The sequence below is a fragment of the Symphalangus syndactylus genome, chromosome 20 (assembly GCF_028878055.3).
Source record: "Symphalangus syndactylus isolate Jambi chromosome 20, NHGRI_mSymSyn1-v2.1_pri, whole genome shotgun sequence".
Classification (NCBI taxonomy): Eukaryota; Metazoa; Chordata; class Mammalia; order Primates; family Hylobatidae; genus Symphalangus; species Symphalangus syndactylus.
In genome coordinates, this window is record NC_072442.2 from 65954737 (window position 1) to 65977564 (window position 22828).

The 22828-nt window shown below is 42.2% G+C and overlaps 1 protein-coding gene across 3 annotated transcripts in view; it reads left to right on the forward strand.

Annotated features, from left to right (window-relative positions):
- RPA1 (replication protein A1) overlaps nucleotides 1–22828 on the forward strand; it is a 65638-nt gene that overhangs the window by 21564 nt on the left and 21246 nt on the right. For all 3 annotated transcript variants that reach the window (XM_055258425.2, XM_055258424.2, XM_055258423.2), the window contains exons 5-7: nucleotides 1625–1713; nucleotides 18844–18936; nucleotides 22042–22174. In XM_055258425.2, coding sequence (XP_055114400.2) covers nucleotides 1625–1713; nucleotides 18844–18936; nucleotides 22042–22174 — 315 coding nt within the window. The remainder of the gene's footprint in view (nucleotides 1–1624; nucleotides 1714–18843; nucleotides 18937–22041; nucleotides 22175–22828) is intronic.

A 22828-nucleotide genomic window follows, 5' to 3' on the forward strand; every position in this document is an offset into this window, starting at 1 on the left:
TTGGCTGATGCATCCCTGTAAAGTCACTTCATGTGTCCTTGTCATCTGTATTCTCTGTAAGTTGATATTAGTGTATTCTTTTAATAAGCTGCTAGGTTCGTCTTGCTGATATTTTATTTAGGATTTATGGGATATTGCAGGATGAGATTAGTTTTGGTTTTGTGCATGTGTTTTGACTTAGGTTTTGGTATTAGACTCATACCAAATGATTCATAAGCCTTCTATTTTTATATGTTCTGGAGTGATTTGTATAATTTTGGAAAGTAATTAAATATCTGCCACTAAGTGTCTATCAGATAGTTATTACGGGGAATCTAGATACCATTTTCAGGAACAGATAATTTCAAGCTTATCTTATTGAAACTCTGTTGTGAAATCTGATGAGGGTAGCAGCACACACCGACTGATTGATTGTATGTAAAAATCCAAATTATAGCAGTCAGACCATTTAAAACAAACTGTTTGATTGTATGTAAAAATCCAAAAACAGCAGTCAGACCATTTAAAGTGTAAAATATGATGAAATTGGGTAGATTATTGCTTAAATATTGCTCTAGGCCAGTTTCTTCAGCTCCCCTGCCACTAACCTCATTCAGGCCTCTGCCATTTTGTCTCTTTTGGTCTCCCTGCCTCCAGTCATGTTCCCATTAAATTCCTTCTTGGTGTTTCAGTTCTTTTTAAAATGCAGACATTGTGATATGCTCATCAAGTATGTATTGAGCAACAACTGTGGGCCATTTGCTTCATTAAGCACTGAGGGATACCTGTCTTTATTGACAATACAGTCTAGTAGGAGAGAGAGAGAATAATGAAATAATCACTAATGAACATATAATTAAGACGGAGCAGAGTGTTCTGAAGGAAGGAAATCAAGGCTGTGGGAAAGACTAGAACAAAGCAACCTGATCTCAACTAGAGATTAAGGAAGTGTCTCTTGAAGTGATGTTTGAGATGAGAACTAAAAAATGAGTATTAGATGAGGCAAAATGAGAAGGAACACAACACCGCAATCTCGGAGCAGCATGGACAAAGGCCTTGTGGCAAGAGGGACTGTCAAATGTGGTGGAACTGAAAGAAAACAGAAAGGGCAGAGGGCAGGGCGGCGCGGGAGGGGGTTAGCAAGGCCAGGCCAGGCAAGCCATGGCCCAAGTTTTTCTTTGTGGCCTAAGGTCATTGGGAAGTTATCACAAGGTTTTAATCAGAGTTAAAAATGAAAGAACTATAAGTTCTTAAAAATGGGTCATAATTACATTTTTTAAAATAATTGGTTTTCACTGGGAAAAAGTCATTGTTGAGATAAGTATGTGTTTCTGAAAACAGGTCATCTCTTTTTATGCCATATATTCTTGTGTTTAGTAATCTAAATTCTTACCATGTCGGTTGCTCCTTGAAGATACGGTGCTTAGCAAGAACACTGCATTTTAATTAAGGAACTAGTTGGGAAATGAAAACCCTGCAATCACTTGATAATGACGCGGCGAAAGATGAAGAGAAATATTTATGTAAACAGATGACAAACGGAAAATAGTTCATCACAATGATCATCGGGGAAAGCATTTTGAGTAGCTTATCATTTGAACGGAATTTGTTTTTCTAACCTGTTTCTGTTTGTCTGCTTTTGCAGGAGAGTAGTTATCTTGATGGAATTAGAAGTTTTGAAGTCAGCTGAAGCAGTTGGAGTGAAGATTGGCAATCCAGTGCCCTATAATGAAGGTAAAATGCTTTGGCGTAGGTTGTAGCACTCAACTGAATACCTCTTTATATATTCGGAGTTCTACCTTTGGATTCAGTGTGACTTGTTAGTGTTAATAAAATGATAGTGATTCTGGGGTCTAGGAACCAGGTTATTCTGTCAGGCTTTTTCAATTCTAAAGAAATGATGTATGAACAAAGGGGACAATTAGAAAGCAATGGACAAATGGGCTGGGTGCACGGCGGCTCACACTTGTAATCCCAGCACTTTGGGAGGCCAAAGCAGGTAGATCACTTGAGGTCAGGAGTTCGAGACCAGTCTGGCCAGCGTGGCAAAACCCCATCTCTACTAAAAATACAAAAAGTAGCTAGGCATAGAGGCCCGCACCTGTAATCCCAGCTACGCAGGAGGCTGAGGCAGGGAAATCGCTTGAACCCAGGAGACAGAGGTTTCAGTGAGCCGAGATCGTGCCACTGCACTCTATCCTGGGCGACAGAGCGAGACTCTGTCTCAAAAAAAGTAAGAAAGTAATGGACAAAGATTCAGTTATACGAGACTAAAAAAAAATCTAGGATATCACAGTAATATAGGATACTATAGGATATCTGTAATATTAATGAGAAACGTGTTTTCCTAAGATTTATCTTATGTACACTTTCGTTTTTAAACAGTGTGAAGCATGCAGTCTATACTCCTGTGATAACACTCACCGCACTGGTAGCTTTTAGAATTATCTCTATTTACTGCTAAGCCATGAGTAAACTGTGTGAAGGTAGAGATCATGTTTGTTCTAGTGCCTAACTTGAGGCTGGCGTTTAGTATTTGTTGAAACAAGTTGAATATATAACATTATTTTACTGCGATTACCTCTTGATGGTAAAATTACTGATTTAATTTTCTCATGAAAATGTATAGAAAAGCACAATGAAATTAGGAAAAAAAAGTCCATTTTTTCTTTGCATCCTAAAAGAAGCTGAAAAAAAAAATCATTACTTTAGACAATTCTAGAGAAAGGCAAAAAGAATCTTCAAATCACTGGCCCCATTAAAGGAAAGGATTGTTTGCCCTTACACCAAGTCAAAAAATAAAAGCCTCACTTTACAGCAAAATAAATTTGAGATGTATTTTTTCAAGTTAGAAAATGAAACCATCAAAAATCAAGAGGAAGAGGCTGCACAAATAGATTGGAATAATTCACAATGAATACTTGATTACATTGAAATTTTAAAATTACATATTAAAAATAGGAAACCAGGCACGGTGCCTCACACCTGTAATTATTCTGCACTTTAGGAGGCTGAGGTGGAAGAATTGCTTTGAGTCCAGGAGGAGGAGACCAGCCTGGGCAACACCGGAAGACCCCATCTCTACAATAATTTTTAAAAACTTAGCCTGGTGTGGTGGCTTGCACCTGTAGTCTCAGCTACTTGGGAGGATGAGGTGGGGGGATTACTTGAGCCTGGGAGGTTGAGGCTGCAGTGAGCTGTGATCACACCACTGCCCTCCAGCCTGGGGACACAGCAAGTGTCTGCTATTCCCCCACTGCAAAAAATTAAAAGTATGTAAACTTAAACTAGGATAAAATATTTGCAACTGATAGGATTGACAAAGGTATCTTTACTATTTATTGAAATTTTTGCATATTAAGTAATAAAGTACTTCATTAGCAAAGCAGGCATTGGAGAAAAAGATTGTTCACTATAGAAGGAAAACAAATGGCTAATACATTAGAAAACATCTTCAGTCTTGCTGGTTATCTTCGTCTTGTTCCTGATCTCAGGGAGAAAGCACTCAGACTTTCACCATTAAATGTCATGTTAACTGTAGGGTTTTCTTAGTCTTTTTTATCAGAAATGAAGTTTATTTCTGTTCCTAGTTGCTGAGGGCTTTCATCAGAAATGGGTGGTGAGTTTTGTCAAATGCGTTTTCTGTGCTTGCTGATGATCTGATGATCATGTGGTTTTCTTGTTAGTTAGTTAATATGGTGAGTTATATTGATTGATTTTTTTTTTTTTTTTTTTTTTTTCTTTTTGAGACAGTCTCATTGCATCACCCAGGCTGGAGTGCAGTGGTGCCTTCTCGGCTCACTGCAACCTCCGCCTCCCGGGTTCAGGTGATTCTCGTGCCTCAGCCTCAGAGTAGCTGAGATTACAGGTGTATGACACCATGCCTGGCTAAAAATTTGTGTGTGTGTGTGTGTGTGTGTGTGTGTGTGTTTAGTAGAGATGGGGTTTTGCCATGTTGGCCAGACTGGTCTCAAACTCCTGACCTCAAGTGGTCCACCCACCTGGGCCTCCCAAAGTGCTGGGATTACATTGCGCTCAGCCACGTTGATTGGTTTTTGAGTGCTAAACCAATCTGGGCTCTCTGGGATGAGTCTACGTCATGATGTATTATTCTTTTGACATATTGTTGGATTTGATTTGCTACATCCATTTCATTTGATTTACTTTGTTTAGAATTTTTGTATCAGTATTCACGAGAGACATTTTTCTTTAATTTTCTTCTTACATCTCTGATTTTGATATCTGAGTAACCCTGACCTTATGGAATAAGTTGGGAAGTGTTCCGTCTTAAATTTTCTGCAGCAGTTTGTGTAGACTTGGTATTACCTCTTCCTTAGATGTTCAGTTGAATTCACCAGTGAAGCCATCTGGGCCTGATTTTTTTTTTTTTTTTTTTTGTGGAAAAGTCTTAAACTGTAAGTTCAGTTTCTTTAATAAAGAGATACAGGGTTATTCAGGCAACCTTCTTGAGTAGACTTTGGTAGATTATGTGCTTCAAGGAACTTAATTTCATTTAAGTTCTTGAATTTATTAGTCTATAGAAATATAAATATTCTAAACACCCCAATTATTAGAAATTATCAGATGGATTAAAAAAATATATTTCCAGCCGGGTGCGGTGGCTCAGACTTTTAATCCCAACACCTTGGGAGAACGAGGCAAGCTGATCGCTTGCGCTCAGGAGTTCAAGACCAGCCCGCGCAACATGATGAAACCCAGTCTCTACCAAAAATACAAAAAATTAGCTGGATGTGGTGGCGCTCCTGCACCTGTGGTTCCAGCCACCTGAGCCCGGGAGGTGGAGGTTGCAGTAAGCCAGATGGCACCAGTGCACTCCAGCCTGGGTGACAGAGCGAGATCCCATTAAAAAAAAAAAAAAAATGCCAGATGCTGTGGCTCACGCCCGTAATCCCAACACTTTGGGAGGCTGAGGCAGGCAGATCACAAGGTCAGGAGTTGGAGACCAGCCTGGCCAATATGGTGAAACCCCGTCTCTACTGAAAAAATACAAAGATTATCTAGGCATGGTGGCACGCACGTGTAGTCGCAGCTACTTGTGAGGCTGAGGCAGGAGAATCACTTGAACCCGGGAGGCGAAGGTTGCAATGAGCCGAGATCATGCCACTGCACTCCAGCTGGGCCGACAGAATGAGACTCTGTCTCAAAACAAAACAAAACTATATATAGTTTTTATTATTTATTAATTTATTTAATTTTTATTTTTTAATTTACTTTTTTTATTTAATTTTTTATATTTTTAGTAGAGACAGGATTTTGCCACGTTGGCCAAGCTGGTCTCGAACTCCTGCCCTCAAGTGATCTGCCTGCCTCAGCCTCCCAAAGTGCCGGAATTATAGCATATATATATGTTATATAACATACATATATGTTTCCTTGTTATCCTTTGAGTGTCTGTAGAATTTGAGTTTCATCAATTTTATTGATCTCAAAGGAGCAACTTTTGAGATTTTTTTTATTTTCTCTTATGTTTTGTATTCTATTGATTTATGCTTTTGATCTTTAATATTTTCTTCTACTAACTTTGAGCTTTGTATTTTTTTTCTCGTTTCTTAAGGTGGAAGCTGAGTTCATTGACTTGAGATCTTTTTTTCTAACATAGGCATGTAGCATTATAAATTTGCCCTTAGCTACTGCTTTAATAGTATCCAGCAAATTTGGATATGTTATATTCTCATTCATATTCAATTCATAATACTTTCTTATTTCCCTTTCAATTTCGTCTTTAACATTCTGTTATTTAGAAGTGTGTTTAGTTTTTAAATGTGGGGATTTTCTTTTTTTTTGAGACAGAGTCTTGCTCTGTCACCCAGGCTGGTGTGCAGTGGCACAATCTCGGCTCACTGCAGCCTCCGCCTCCGGGGTTCAAGCGATCCTCCCACATCAGCCTCCTGAGTAGCTGGGACTACTGGTGTGCGCCACCACGCCTGGCTAATTTTTTATATTTTTAGTAGAGACGCAGTTTTGCCATGTTGGCCAGGCTGGTCTCGAACTCCTGCCCTCAAGTGATCTGCCTGCCTCAGCCTCCCAAAGTGCTGGAATTACAGACATGAGCCATTGCGCTGGCCAAATGTGGGTATTTTCTAGAGATCTTGTTCTTGATATCTAATTTAATTCCAGTATGATCAAACAACATACTTTGTATGACCTGAATCCTGTTAAATGTATTGAGACTTATTTTGTCTTATTTTATTTACTTATTTATTTATTTTTCGAGACTGAGACTCACTCTTTCACCCAGGCTGGAGTGCAGTGGCATAATCTTGGTTCACTGCAATCTCCACCTCCCAGGTTCAAGCGATTCTCCTGTCTCAGCCTCCCAAGTAGCTAGGACTACAGGTGCCCGCCACCACGCCTGGATAATTTTTGTGTTTTTAGTAAAGACAGGGTTTTGCCATGTTAGCCAGGCTGGTCTCGAACTCCTGACCTCAGATGATCCACCCACCTTGGCCTCCCAAAATGCTGGGATTACAGGAGTGACCCACCGTGCCCGGCCTTGAGTCTTATTTTATGTCCAGATTATGGTCTCTTTTGGTAAATTCTGTGTGTACTTGAAAAGAATGTGTATTTTGTTGTTGGACAGAGTCTTATAAATGTCAATTAAGTCAAGTCGGTAAATTGTGTTATTCACTTTTTCTATATCCTTACTGTTTTTCTGTTTACTTGTTCTGTCAATTACTGAGAGGGGTATTGAAATCTCTAACTGTAATACTTGTAAGTTTCTCTATCTTTCTGCAGTTCTATTAGTTTTTGCTTCATGTATTTTGAAGCTCTATTATTAAATATCTGTATAATTTAGAATTCTTGTGTCCACTTGATGAATTGATTCTTATTATTATGAAATGATTTTATCCCTGGTGAAATTCTATGCTTTGAAATCTGCTTTGATATTAGCATAGCCACTTCGGCGTTCTTTTTTTTTTTTTTTTTTTTTTTTCTCTCCTAGAGCCAACATCTTGCTCTGTTGCCCAGGCTGGAGTATAGTGGTATTTTCACGGCTCAGTGCAGCCTCAACGCCCTGGGCTCAAGCGATCTTGCCGTCACGCCCAGCTAATTTTATTTTGTTTTTTATTTATTTATTTATTTTTGAGACGAAGTCTCACTCTGTTGCCAGACTGGAGTGCAGAGGCGCGATCTCGGGTCACTGCAACCTCCGCCTCCCAGGCTCAAGCGATTCTCCTGCCTCAGCCTCCCGAGTAGCTGGGGCTACAGGCACGCACCACCACGCCCAGCTAATTTTTGTATTTTCAGTAGAGATGGGGTTTCACCATGTTGGCCGGGATGGTCTCCATCTCTTGATGTCATGATCTGCCCGCCTTGGCCTCCCAAAGTGCTAGGATTACAGGTGTGAGCCACCGCGCCCGGCCTAATTTTGTTTTTTGTGGACATGGAGTCCTGCCATGTTACCCACACTGGTCTTGAATTCCTGGCCTCCAGCAATCCTGCCTCAGCCTCCCAAGTAGCTGGGACTGCAGGCTACACCTGTAGTCTGGGAGGTGGAGTACCGGGACTGCCTGGACTAGGACTGGGACTGGGACTGCAGTGCCACCACGCCCGGCTCATTACTTTTCTTTTTATTTGTAGGGACGGATTCTCACTTTGTTGCCCAGGCTGGTCTCAAACTCCTGGCCTAATCCTCCCGCCTTAGCCTCTCAAAAGGCTGAATTACAGCCATAAGCTACCATGCCTGGCCATTGTGTATACTTTCTATTGCTAGCTGTTCACGTTTGCTAATGGTTTCTCAGGCAATGCCTAATCTGCTGTTAATCCCATTGAGAGTATTTTTCTTCTCTGATAGTGTAGTTTTCATCCCTAGAAGCTTGATTTTGGGTCTTTTAAAATCTCTTCTACATCTCTACTTAATTTTTGGGACATACAGAGCACAATGACAGTATTTGTTTTAAGGTCCTTGTCTGTGGATTCTGATGTCTGTGTTAGGTCCGGGTTTGTTTCTGTCAGTTGATCCCGGCCTCTCCAATCATGGATTATATTTTCCTGCTTCTTTTCATGCCTGGCCCTCGGACTGAATGCCAGACATTGGGATTCGTACCTTGTTGGGTGCTAGAAACTTTTGTAATCCTGTAATTATTCTTGAGCTTTTTTCAGGGATACGGTTAACTTGGAGACAGTTTGATCTTTTGGTGTGTTGCTTTTAAGATTTATTAGATGGGATCAGAGAGCTGCATTTAGTCTAGGTGTAGTTATTCCCAATACTGAATCAAGACCTGACAGACTGTTTTACCTCGTGCCCCATGAATATGAATTTTTCCCATCTGACTGGTAGAAACAGGTACTATTTCAAGCTTGCTATAAACACAGGCATGGTTCCGAACCTCTGGCCTTCTCACCCTGGCCTCAGATAGTGTCCACACACACATGGGCCAACCAGGACTCTGCTGACTACCCAGGAAACCTGCCACCCATCTCTGGAGTTCTCTGTGTACAGCCCTCTCTTCTCTGCTACTCTGTCCAGTCAGGTAGACGGCAATCTCCCCAGACTCTCGGCCCCCATCTCTGCACCTCGGGTTCTGGCAGGCCCCCTAAGCCCTCGAGGCACTGAGCTGGTGCAGGCTCACTCACTCGCTTTCCTGTGCACGACAGTCACTGCCCTTCATTGCTTAGTGTCTAGTGTCTTGAAAACCATGTGGCTCAGATATTTTCTCCCTTTCTGGTCGGGGGAGGGGGTTATTTTAGGTGTTAGGGTGAACCTGGTCTCTGTTGCTCCATCTTGTCCAGTACGAAGTTTTAAAAGTTGAATATTTTTGCGAGGTGTGTCCTTAAAAACGAAACAGTATTCTCCTGCCTCACTTTTCTTTGGCCTCTGATTCCTGTCTAGAGATAGTCTGTTTCAAATCTCACAGCTGTTTCTTCTCTGTTTGTCTCCATATTTCTAAATAACACATTTGTGCTGCTCTTCGTTAATTTTTTCAGTTGAAACATTTGTTTATTAACTTCACACTATGGGAGATTAGAATGTGGTGCTCTCTTTTTTTTTTTCTTTTTTAAGAGTCTCACACTGTCGCCCAGGCTGGAGTCCAGTGGTGTGATCTTGGCTCACTGCAGCCTCTGCCTCCTGGACTCAAGCAATCCTCCTTGTCTCACCCTCCTCAGTAGCTGGGATTACAGGCGTGCACCACTACACCCTGCTAATTTTTTTTTTTTTTTTTTGAGACGGAGTCTCACTGTGTCGCCTAGGCTGGAGTGCAGTGGTGCGGTCTCAGTTCACTGCAAGCTCCGCCTCCCAGGTTCACGCCATTCTCCTGCCTGAGTAGCTGGGACTACAGGCACCCACCACCACGCCTGGCTAATTTTTTTGTATTTTTAGTAGAGACGAGGTTTCACTGTGTTAGCCAGGATGGTCTTGATCTCCTGACCTCATGATCCGCCTGCCTCGGCCTCCCACAGTGCTGGGATGACAGGCGTGAGCCACCGCGCCCGGCCTCCCACAGTGCTGGGGTTACAGGCATGAGCCGCCGCGCGCGGCCACCCGCAGTGCTGGGGTTACAGGCGTGAGCCGCCGCCTGGCCTCCCACAGTGCTGGGGTTACAGGCGTGAGCCGCCGCGCGCGGCCAACATGTATTTATTTACTTATTTGGAGACAGGTTCCTGCTTTGTCATCCAGGCTGGAGTGCAGTGGCTCAAACAGGGCTTACTGTAGCCTCCACCTCCCAGGCTCAAGTGACCTTCTCACCTCAGCTTTCCCGGTAGCTGGGAGCGTGAACCACCATGCCCAACTGATTTATTTTATGTTATGTTATGTTATCTTATCTTATTTTTTTGAGACGAGTCTCACTCTGTCTCCCAGGCTGGAGTGCAATGGCACGATCTCGGCTCACTGCAACCTCCACCTCCCGGGCTCAAGCGATTCTCCTGCCTCAGCCTCCCGAGTAGCTGGGATTACAGGTGCCCGCCTCCACACTTGGCTAATTTTTTTTATTTTTAGTAGAGGCAGCGTTTCATCATATTGGCTAGGCTGGTCTCGAACTCCTGACCTCAGGTGATCCACCCACCTTGGCCTCCCAAAGTGTTGGGATTACAGGTGTGAGCCACCGTGCCTGGCCCCAACTATTTTTTATATTTTTTTGTAGAGACAGAGTTTTGCCATGTTGTCCAGGCTGGTCTTGAGCTCTTGAGCTCAGGTAATCCACCTGCCTCGGTCTCCCAATATGCTGGGATTACGAACGTGAACCCCTGCATGGCGCCGACATCAAAATTTAAATGGCCAGTTAGATTTAAGTTTTTCTATGAAACATATCTTGCTTTGTTAAAAATTTAAAGTTTTCAAAACATACTTGTAGAAGGCAATTTTCAAATGGTTGTTACGTTTTCAGATTGATATTTTTAGTAATCAGAACAACATAATTTTATTGTTTTACTAATCAGCCAATTTTTGAACTAAATCTGAAGTCACTAAGAGATGATGGTCAGTCATGAATATTTGGAAAAAATTTGTGATATAATTTATAGAAAAGAAATGTTCAGAGTGTATTGAATAATTTTAATAACTTATATAACTAATTAAGTACATATCTTATATTAACTAATTATAACTGTGACATTGAAAATATAAAATCGACTTTTAAGTTGGTCAGCATCAAGAAGCTGGAAGATGTTCATGTAGCTTATTTGAAATCTTCCACTGTGTATCTCCTCATTCCCAAATGATTTCTCAGTAGGAAGCTATGTTTGAACTCAGAGAAGGAACTGTTTCTTAAAAATTAAACTGTCTCTGCTGCTCCCAGTAGACAAAGATGCTTAGCTGGTTCCCACCGAAGTACACTAATTCACTGTCTTAATTTAAATTTACCAATATATGTGGGGCACAGTGGCCCATGCCTATAATCCCAGCACTTTGGGAGGCTGAGGTGGGCAAATCACCTGAGGTCAGGAGTTTGAGACCAGCCTGGCCAACATGGTGAAACCTCGTCTCTACTAAAAATACAAAAAATTAGCTGGGCATAGTGGCACGTGCCTGTAGTCCCAGCTACTAGGGAGGCTGAGGCAGGAGAATCGCTTGAACCTGGGAATCGGAGGTTGCAGTGAGCTGAGATTGCGCCAATGTACTCCAGCCTGGGCAACAAGAGTGAAACTCCATCTCAAAAATAAATAAAAATAACCTTAACAACATAGTTCTTCAATTTGTCCATAACTAACTTTTACTATTAGTAGGGTTTTCGCTTAAGGGTAAGTGGAATTGAACCCAGTAATTCTTAGGCTGGACCTTAGGTGGATCATCTGAGGTCAGGAGTTGAGGACCAGCCTGGCCAACATGGTGAAACGCCATCTCTACTAAAAATAAAAAAAATTAGCCGAGTGTGGTGGCGGGCACCTGTAATCTCAGCTACTCGGGAGGCTGAGGCAGGAGAATCGCTTGAACCCGGGAGGTGGAGGTTGCAGTGAGCCGAGTTCGTGCCATTGCACTCCAGCCTGGGTGACAGAGTGAGACTCGTCTCAAAAAAAAAAATAAAATAAAATAAATTAGTTGGGAGTGGTGGTTCATGCTCCCAGCTACTGGGAAAGCTGAGGTGGGAAGTAATTCTTGCATCCTGTCTTTGTTTTCCTACCTGGAACTGAGTCCTGGCCTTTGCCTAAGTGAGAGGAAGGTTGGAGAATCTCGGGTCTGGACCTTAGCAGTGAATTCAGCACAATCGCAGAACGTTGAGATAGAGGAAACTGTTCTAGAGATCTGTTGATCAGTTTTTAATCATTAAATAAAAACGTGAGTGAGGCAGTGAAGTAACTTCCCCAAGGTCACACAGTGGGTTGCTACAAGAAATGAGAATGAGCATTTGTCATTTCCCAGTGAGAACAGTTTCCATTGTGCCCAGACCTTCAAAGATTAACCTTCATGCCAAAGTTTTTCCCTACTTGAAAATTGTATTTAAGTACATAGATCGTGTGAGTGAGTCTATTGCGGGAATATTATATACATAATTAAAATTATCTCTATTTCACATTTATATATTTGTCCATTAAAACTTGCATAATTAAATAAATGTAAAATATAATTGAGATAATCAGACATCTGTTTTCTTTAATAAACGTTAATCTTGAATAGATAATATGGTTAAATGATTTCAAAAAGATAATGTAGTTACATGATTTAAAGTCACAGCTGCTGAATTGTGTGTTCAGAGAAATCTTACTCCTACCCTTGCTGCCCCCCCGACCACTGCTGCCCTCTAGAGGTAAAGTTTTTGTGGTTTCTTTTTATCCTTCAGACGTTTCTTCATGAGCATGTAACCAAATACAAATATATATTCTCGTTCTGTACTCCACTTTGCCTACACAAAAGGCAGCATACTGTGTACACTATCTTGTCTTTTTATCCTGCTTTATTTATTATTATTTTAATAGAGATGAGACCTCACTATGCTGTTCAGGCTGGTCTCAGACTCCTGGGCTCAAGCAATTCTCCCACTTCAGCTTCCCAAAGTGCTGGGATTACAGGTGTGAGCACTGCGCCCAGCCATATCCTGTTTTAAAGTTTTCTGGCCAGGTTCGGTGGCCCCCGTCCGTAATCCCAACACTTTGGTAGGCCAAGCCGGGCAGATCGCTTGAGCTCAGGAGTTCAAGACCAGCCTGGGCAACATGGCGAAACCCTGTCTCTACCAAAAATACAAAAAATTAGCCAGGCATGGTGGTGCACACCTGCAGTCCCAGCCACCCGGGAGGCTAAAGTGAGAGGATCACTTGAGTCTGGGAGGCAGAGGCTGCAGTGAGCCAGGGTCATGCCGCTGCACTCCAGCCTGGGTGACAGAGTGAGACTCCATCACAAAAAGCAAAAAAAAAAAAAAAAAAAAAAAAGTTTTTTGGCCTAGAGATATTTCCATATACTTGTATATGCTTAGAGATCTCTTTTTTCTTTTTTTTTTTTTTTTTTTTGAGATGGAGTCTCTCTGTCACCCAGGGTGGAGTGCAATGGCGCGATCTCAGCTCAGTACAACCTCTGCCTCTTGGGTTCAAGCAGTTCTCCCGTCTCAGCTTGCCTAGTAGCTGGGACCACAGGCGCCAACCACCACGCCCGGCTAATTTTTTTGTATTTTTAGTAGAGATGGGGTTTTCCCATGTTGGCCAGGCTGGTCTCGGACTCCTGACTTCAAGTGATCTGGCCACCTCTGCCTCCTGAAGTGCTGGGATTATAGGTGTGGGCCACCTCGCCCAGCCACCGTTTTAGTTTTTACACTGAAATTATTCATGCTGCTTCTGTCTTATACTGTTGTGGGTTCTTGATTTATGGTGTTTTGGGCTTCATTTTCACACAACTTGGAATGTGCGGGTTTTCTCTGTTCCCTGGTTTCACCGAAGATGTCGTTTGTAATGAGGGATGTGTATACGTCTGTGTGCACATGCATGTATGTGTACGCAGTTGGCATTCATTCCTATTGCTCTGTATTGGTTTTTAGAAGTGGGAAGATATGGGGCTAGGCCATCACTATGCTCTTTCCAGAAATGGAACCTGCTAGATATTAATTTTTATTTACACAAATTGTAATTTGATGCTTTAAATTGGAGAGGGAATCGGGTAAATTATTCGGCTAAATTATTAAATTGACACATCACTTTTGTTTTGCAGTAGTAACGTTTTGTTAAAATGAGCGAATTGGTTATCACCTTCTCAGCTTTTAGGAAGGTGAGCTGAGACAAAGCAATGCTTAGCATTTTTCTGAAACCTTTGGATGCAGTTAGGACAAGAGAGAGGTGATTGTGCCCAGCTTTATCACCTCTGGCCAGGTTTCTAGTGTTTTGTGTGTGTGTGTGTGTGTGTGTGTGTGTGTGTGTGTTGTATTTAATTGAATGATTGCTTTGGACATTTTCTGTTTTGGGGGCAAAAGTGTTTATACTGAAGATAGGCTGGGCTCAGCGGCTCATACCTTCAGTCCCAACACTTTGGGAGGCTGAGGCAGGAGGATCGCTGGAGGCCAGGAATTCAGGACTGGCCTGGGCAACATAGTGAGACCCTGTCTCTACAAAAAACAAACAAAAAAGTTAGCCAGGCGTGATAGCACACTCCTCTAGTCCTGGCTACTCGGGAAGCCGAGGTGGGAGGATCACTTGAGCCCAGGAGGTCAAGGCTGCAGTGATCTGTAATCACACCAGTGCACTCCAGCCTGGGTGACAGATCGAGACTCTGTCTCAAAAAAAAAATTAAAAAGAAAAAAGATGGAGATGATGAAGGATACTTATTGATGAAGGATTGAAGGATACTTATTGCTTAGTCAGAAATACAGGGCTATGGTCCGGGTGCAGTGGCTGACACCTGTAATTGCAGCACTTTGGGAGGTCGAGGCAGGAGGATCAGTTGAGCCCAGGAGTTAAAGATCAGCCTGGGTAGCTGTAGAGACAAAAGTAGTCTCTACAAAAAAAATACAAAAAATAAGCCAGGCGTGATCTCCTGTAACTGTAGTTCCACCTACTGGGGAGGCTGAGTAGGGGGATTGCTTGAGGCCAGGAGGTCAAGGCCTGTAGTGAGCTATGATCATGCCACTGTACTCCAACCTGGGCATCAGAGCAATACCCTGTCTCAAGGGGAAAAAAAAAAAAAGAAAGTAAACATAGGGCTATGGAAAAATATTCCTTTATTTCAATACCCAGTTCCACTGGGCCTTTCCTTTCTCCAGTGTCTGTTAAAGCTCAGGGGGATGAGAAGATTGCTGTTCAGGATTACTTACTCTCGAATTTCATCGTAACCAGATCAGTGAGCCAGTGCGGAAATAGCTTTCTTATAGTGACTTCTACCTCACAGGGCATTTAACAGCAGTGTTTTCTCCTCTGCTGGGAAAGGAAGCACACTCTGTGCTAGCAGGTAGAGAATTAAAGTTCATTTTGTATCCTCCCAGCCCCTAATCCAGAACTTGTGCCATGTGAGGTGACCAGTATAGTTACTTAAGTCCAGCCCACAAATAGGCAGGAATTCCAAAATGTGCAGTGAAATTGTCTTGCCTGGGCATGGTGGCTCACTCCTATAATCCCAGCACTTTGGGAAGCCGAGGCGGGTGGATCATTTGAGGTCAGGAGTTCGAGACCAGCCTGGCCAACATGGTGAAACCCTATCTCTACTAAAAATACAAAAATTAGCTGGGCGTGGTGGCAGGTACCTGTAATCCCAGCTACTTGGGAGGCTGAGGTTGCAGTGAGCTGAAATCACGCCACTGCCCTCCAGCTTGGGCAACACAGCGAGACCCCATCTCAGGAAAAGAAAAAAGAAATTGTCTGATATTTATAGAATTTTTAAAGTGTGAGAAATAAAACTTCAGACATAATTCATGCTTCATACTATATTGCATTAGATGATTTTAAAATCTCCCATATTTACCACTGTATTTTTGTCTGCGTATATAAGTTCCATGCACCTATACTATGGCTAACAATATTTTACTTTGACTAAAATTTGTTACACAATACTTGGTTATTAGTGTTACTTATTGAAAGACACTAGTTGAAATTTCTTTCAGCCTGATTTCATCCATTTTCTGCCAAGAGGCAATTGTAATTATTGGATTGACTCTTCTACATATTGTTTGTAGTTGTTAAGGAAGTACTTACTGGTAGAAGTTGAATTTTTTGTTGCCCTTATTCTCCATTGTCTATTTAGCTAATTTTTCTCTGCGATGGCTGACTTAACCGTTATAATGATAAAAATGATAGGTGTGAGTGCAAGTAATTTGAGGAGCTAAGAGTCTGCTCTGAAATATCCTATTTTGGCTGGGCGTGGTGGCGCACGCCTATAATCCCAACACTTCGGGAGGCCGAGGTGGGTGGATCACCTGAGGTCAGGAGTTTGAGACCAGACTGGCCAACATGGTGAAACCCCGTCTCTACTAAAAATACAAAAATTAGCCAGGTGTGGTGGTGGGCACCTGTAATCCCAGCTACTTGGGAGGCTGAGGCAGGAGAATCACTTGAACCTGGGATGTGGAGGTTGCAGTGAGCCAAGATCGCACCACTGCACTGCAGCCTGGGCAACAGAGCGAGACTTTGTCTCAAATCTTATTTCCCCCCTAGGTCAAAGCCAGTGATATATATAAAGCTAGCAGAGAGCAAAAGAGTCTAAGAACCATGATGTTGACCTGCCTTATTGGAATGGTTTGATTTGCAGGTGACACAAAGCAGAAGATGTATCAGAAGTTAAGTCTCTGCATTACTGCTTTGGGGTGTCATTTAATTTTTAGAAGGAGTTTTACTTAGCTGTAGACTGATTTTTCTGGGGTCTCGTGGCCCGCTGCCATGTTGCAGTGCATTCACTGGAAGATAGTTGTTGCTACGTAGAATGCACCAGATTCTTGCCGTCCATTTGGCTCCGGGCTGTCTCTTGTCTCTTGTGCCAGATTTGCACATCTGGGCCAGAGCAGGAGTTAAGGATTGCTCTGGTAAGTGGATTAGTAGCTTTTCCTAATTACCAGATCTCATAACTAGAGTTGCGGCTGCCAGAATTGGTTGTTCACAGTTAGCAGTTACCTAGATGGTGATGAAGTACATGGATGTAGTCATAAAAGCCGCGGTTCAAGATGATGCCCTGCTTCCCAGCTGTATGATTTGAGCCAGTTACGTGGTTCCTCTAACCCAATGTTCTCATCTGTTAAAGGGTATAATAGTGTCTACGTCCTAGGACCGGCAGGCACTGTAGGAATGCATGTACCTGCATTCTCCTGAATGCAGTACCTGAAGCAGGGTAAGCACTCAAAAAAGGGTAGCTATGATTCATACATATTACAGGGCTTGATTGGAGACTTGTTAAATATGCTGTGCTTCATCGAATCTCAGAATCCGGTGATGACAAGACTGTACCGTTATGTACTATTAAAAGGAAGTGATGGTAAGACATTAATTTACGTGTTAAAATGTGAAAAAAATGTGGATCTTAGAATAGGTAAACTAAGGTAAGTCACATTTTTAAAAATTGTGGTAAAATACTACCTAACATGAAATTTACATTTGACCATTTTGAAGCGTACATTAAGTGACATTAAGTCCATTAACACTGTTGTAAGCCATCATCACCATCCATCTGCAGAGCTTTTTCATCATCCCAAACCGAAACTCTTGTGCCTATCAGACACTACTCCATTCCCCAGTCCCGCCAGTCTCTGGTAACCCCTCTTCTGCTTTCTGTCCCTGGGAATTTGTCTATGGTAGGTACCTCTTAAGATTTAGCTACATTTTTATAGAAATTGAATCTATGTGATCAGCAAGATCAGATGACCACGCCCTTTTCAACAAGGTTCTTAAGCAGACGTGATCTGAGGAGGGGATTTTCTAGTTTAGAGGTTTTGGAGACGATAGGAGAGAGGGAGGAAGTGGGAGGGAGTGTAGCAGGGGCTTATGTATTTTTATGGTACTCTTCTGTTTTTGAATGTTTACATCTTTATTCTCTTGAATAATATAATTCATGAAGCAGATAAAGATACAGCTTTTGTTCTATTTCTTTCCAACCACTTAGCCCCAGTACTATTTCCTGAGCAACTCATCTTTTTCTATTGATTTTAAAAAAGGTCCACTGCAGAATCTTAGACTGTTCCTTCACAAGATGCGTTGTCAGAGACGAGCAGTTTCCCTTGCAGTTTTGTGTGATACTTTGTAAATTCAGAGGTAATGGAAAAGCCAAAATGTAAACACAAAAATTTCACTGTCAATAATCTGGCTCTTTTTCTATGTAAATAAGGTCTCTCAATTTTTCTCTCCATAGGAAGAACTAAACAGTTCTATTTAACCTTTTTGATTTTATGCTAAATTGATTTTACTCTAATGGCACAACCACCTCTCATTTAGTTGTGCCAGTTAAGAGTAATATTGGCAGAAGTAAATTAAATCAGCGTGTAATGTGCCCGTTTGAGTTAGGACCTTGGAAAACGCAGCAGGAACGCGAACTCAGCAATTGGAGAAGGCAGAGACAGGGTGGCAGGTGGGAAGCCCTCCCAGCTGTGGGTACCATTTTTGTTCTCAGGGCACTCTAGGAAATTTTTTTTGAGTTGCCCAGATGAGGTTGACTTCTGCCTTTTAGAGCCAGTCACTAAGGCAAAGTCAAATTCCATAAATCTGTTATTTCACAAAATGAGGCATATTTTACAGTTTTAACATTCTTCAACTCCATCAACATTTGTGTAAAGAGTGATGGGCAAATACATGCTCATATGGTGGCATTTCTTATTTTCTGCTTGAGACACGCTCATTTCCCCCCCTTTCCTTTTAATCTTCCTGTTTCCTTGACACACCTGCTTCCAAACCCCATTGTCATTTCTCCCTGCTGTGACAGTTCACTAGCACTTCACGGTACCGGACACCCTTTCAACTTGCCTTTTCCACCAACCGTCAGTTGCAAAATAAGGTTGCTTTGTTTGGGAGGGAGAGGGTGGAATCCTTTCTGAATGTCTCCTGTTCCTTTGAAGCAGGAGCACTTCAGAGACAATTGAACTGCTTTTAGGTTTTTCTTACCACCCAGCTTTTTCTTCTGATTGATCCTGCCGTGAACACACGGTTCTGTTGATGACATCGATTTGTTGCTATGGAAATAGTGGTAATGTCACAGATTCAACCCAGCGACTTTACTGCAGGTTATTGCAGGAGAAATGGGCAAGGCTTTAGGGGAGAACCTCATTAACACTGAAGGCTATCAATTCTAAGCAGGTGAAAGGTAGATGGAGCCGACCTTTTGTGTAATGAAAACAAAAAGTGAACCCCTAGCAGATTCACCGCGTGCCACGGAATGCGTCAGCACGAATTCTAACCCATGGGAGTCTTTGACAAAATAAAAAATTTACATTTTCCCAGAGCATTCCCTCTACCCACGTTTAAATCTCTTAACCCAAATCCTTTGCACTAAAACAGGGTTTCCCTTTTGATCTTCAGGACTCGGGCAGCCGCAAGTAGCTCCTCCAGCGCCAGCAGCCAGCCCAGCAGCAAGCAGCAGGCCCCAGCCACAGAATGGAAGCTCAGGAGCGGGTGAGATGCCTCACAGGGCATGCGTTGACCACGGGTGTCAGACTTCGGAATCATGTTTTGAAGTTGAATCTGGGACTAAAGGGAGTTTTCCAAATGCCATTCATTACAGGGTTGTGTCTTGGAAAGAATAATTCTGATTCATATCTTAGAGTATGTGATTGAAAAAATGATTGAAGATTGTCTCTTTTTTTTTTTTTGGAAGTAGGGTCTTGCTCTGTCACCCGGGCAGTGGAAGCATCACAGCTCTTTGCAGCCTTAACCTCCCAAGTAGCTGGTACTATGGGCGCACGCCACCATGCCTGGCTAATTTTTTTGTAGAAATGGTGTCTTACTATGTTGCCCTGGCTGGTCTCAAACTCCTGGCCTCAAGCAGTCCTCCGTCCTTGGCCTCCCAAAGTGCTGGGATTATAGGTGTGAGCCGGGGTGTCCAGTCAAAGATAGTCTTTTAAAGATACTTAACAGCCAGACTTTAAAAAAAAAATCAAATTGATACATTCTTCTCTGTTAGTAGTTGACCAAGTAGTTTCTCCGTTTGCCTCATCTTCAGGTTTTACACCCTCTGACTTTGCGTTCCTTTTAAGTTCTTGCCTTTTAACTATCCAGGACCCACTTCCTAAGTTTGGCTCATCTCTCTCCAGGTTTCCCATTTTGGGCCTCGTGGGTGTTTATCATTTGCTTGAAGACAGTATTACTTATATCGGTCGTAGGTTCTCCTTCTCAATTTCACGGATGAGAAATGGTTTCTTCATTTACTTTTCTCTGCAGCAGGTCCTAAGAGGCATTAATGGAATCATTTTGTTTACTTTCTGGCCTTTATTTTAGGAACCTCTTGATCTGGGAAGTCACCGTTGAAAATTTGGATTTGTAGAAGGTGGTTGGATTTATTTTTAGAGGTCCTTTTTTCTGTCACGACTTCACATACACCTCCTCTCCTCCCCTCAACTATTAGTTTCTATTTTTCAGTGCTAAGATTCTGATAAAAGCAAGGTTAAACACCACTAATGTTTCTGTGAAACTCTCAGGACTTTCCCCCATTGCTCTTTGTTGTTTTTAATCTACCTGCACTATCCGTCTACCTCTCTCACTTTTGTGCGTTCTCTCTCTCTCTCGCTCTCTCTCTCCTTTTATAAGTGGATCTATTTATACACAACTCTAAAATTACATGCTGTTGGCCAGGCATGGTGGCTCACACTTATAATCCCAGCACTCTGGGAGGCCGAGGTGGGCGGATCACTTGAGGTCAGGAGTTCGAGACTAACCTGGCCAACATGGTGAAACCCCATCTCTACTAAAAATACAAAAATTAATTGGGCGTGGTGGTTTGCGCCTGTAATCCCAGCTACTCAGGAGGCTGAGGCAGGAGAATCGTTTGAACCCAGGAGGCATAGGTTGCAGTGAGCCGAGTTTGTGCCAGTGCCCTCTAGCCTGGACAACAAAGTGAGACTCTGTCTCAAAAAAAAAAAAAATAAAATAAATATATATATATACACACACACACACACACACAGACACACACACACTTTTGAAGAGAGTGGTGACGTGGTAAATAATCATTTCCTTAGGCTTATATACAAATAGTACATTATTCCTCTCCCTCCCCCCACAGAATTATTTTTCTGGTTGTCTATCTTTGCCTTATATTAAAGTATATTTTTACAAAGCTGGGCTGGGCACAGTGGCTCACACTTGTAATCCCAGCACTTTGGGAGGCCAGGGCAGGAGGATTGCTTGAGCCCAGGAGTTTGACACCAGCCAAACATAGTGAGACCCTATCTCTCTAAAAAATTTTTTTTAAGAATCGGCTGGGCATGGTTGTGCATGCCTATAGTCCCAGCTAATCAAGAAGCTGAAGTGGGAGGATCGCTTGAGCTCAGGAGTTGGAGGCTGCAGCGAGCTGAGATCGTGCCATTGCACTCCAGCTTGGGGGACAGAGCAAGACCTTGTCTCAAAAAAATGGAAATCAGTTAATGTTCCCTAAACTATGTAGTGAAAGGAAATGAACTGGATGTGTACTGAGGAGAAGCTGCCCAGCATGAAATAAATTGGATGAATGGACGCTTGTGTGTGTTTTATAAAATTACATATTATGTATGGGTATACACATGTATTCTACAAAGTACGTGTGTCTTCTTACACAGTCTTGAGGTAATTACTATTGTGTGTGTATTGATCTCTCTTGACTCCCCAGTTAGAATAGAAAATCTTAATACTGGAACACTCCTATGTATATTTTTTACTAATTACTACAAATGCCTAGAAGGGTGTGGCACATGGTGTGGAAACTCAGTAAGTAAATACTGGATAGATGGTGTATTGATATTTTTAGCCAAATTCTATTCTGAAGAAATGTTTTGATATAGAGGGTATGAAATCACTGAACTAAATTATATTTTCTGAATTTGGAGGTTGAGTTTTGCAGATACATGGTGCGTGTAAAAGAACTCATCTGATTCCCTCTTCTTTCCCAGTCCAGGGCAGCTGCTTAGGATTGGATTAAGGAGGCGGAAGGGTCTTTGTGGTCACCCACTTACATGTCTTGACCAAAAACTGATTCCTGCCCTTTGCACCCGGCTAAACTCACTCTTATGGACTTCATTCTAGACTTTCTAGTCCTCTAGACGCGTTGAGATCTGGGAGTTGTCTGGGGAATTTGAGGTGATCTGTTTGTGATAGGTCCCTTACATCCTGTCTTTCCTCATGTGACTAGTGCCTTGCTGTCAGTTTTACCCGTTACGAAAGTTGATTTTCTTTCTCTCACCCGTTATCTTGCCCGTTGAGGGAAGAGAAGTGTTGAAGAGGGCGGCCTTTAGAAACAGCAGTGTCTGGATTCATTACCATTATTACCTTGACCTCGGGGCTGACATCAGCAAACGTAGCAGTGAGCTGCTATGTGCACAGCCTTCATTCTAGATTGCTTTTGTAGCCTCCAGCCTCAGTATCTATTTGATCTGCGTATCTCTTGCATACTAAAAAGGAAAAGCTTTGCCTCTCATGTTACCTGATTTCACTAGTGGCACCTCCAAAATTTAGAGTTATTGTAAAGCTTACCATAAAAAAGCTAAGTAGAATAGTAATACTCCTTTTCGTTTGCGTTTGTTTTTAAAGGTCCCACTGTTTCTAAGGCTTATGGTGCTTCAAAGACATTTGGAAAAGCTGCAGGTCCCAACCTGTCACACACTTCTGCGGGAACACAGTCCAAAGTGGTGCCCATTGCCAGCCTCACTCCTTACCAGTCCAAGTGAGTTGTTGCATAGAATAAATTCAGAGTGTACTTGTGAAATCGTAATTATTCATATGGACTCTTGAGTTATTTATGCGTGAACTTCAGGGTCACCACCAAATACCACCAAATAGAACGGGTTTACTCTCTTTTTTTTTTTTTTGCTGAGGTGGAAAGGGGTACAAATTGTAGCAACCTTTAACTCTTGTTGGAAAATATAGCAACAATAGCAATCTGCCATAGCCTGTGGGGTTTCATTCATTTTGAAAGAATTTGAAATTAAAAATACTTAATGCTTAATCAGTTGATAGTCTTATGAGTAAAAATAAATATTTCTGATAATTCAAAAGGCATTTAATCTTCTCCTATAAACAGGTGACTTTGTCTTTGGTTTAGTTGGCTAAAATAATCTGCACTATTTGTATTAAACACATGAAGATAGCCTGAACATAAATTTCTTTTATGACTTTTTTCCACTAAAAATTAATTTGAAGCCGGGCACGGTGGGTCATACCTGTAATCCCTGCACTTTAGGAGGCTGAGGTGGGTGGATCACTTGAGGTCGGGAGTTCGAGACCAGTCTGGCCGACATGGTAAAACCCTGTCTCTACTAAAAATACAAAAATTAGCCAGGTGTTGTGGCGCATGCCTGTAATCCCCGCTACTCAGGAG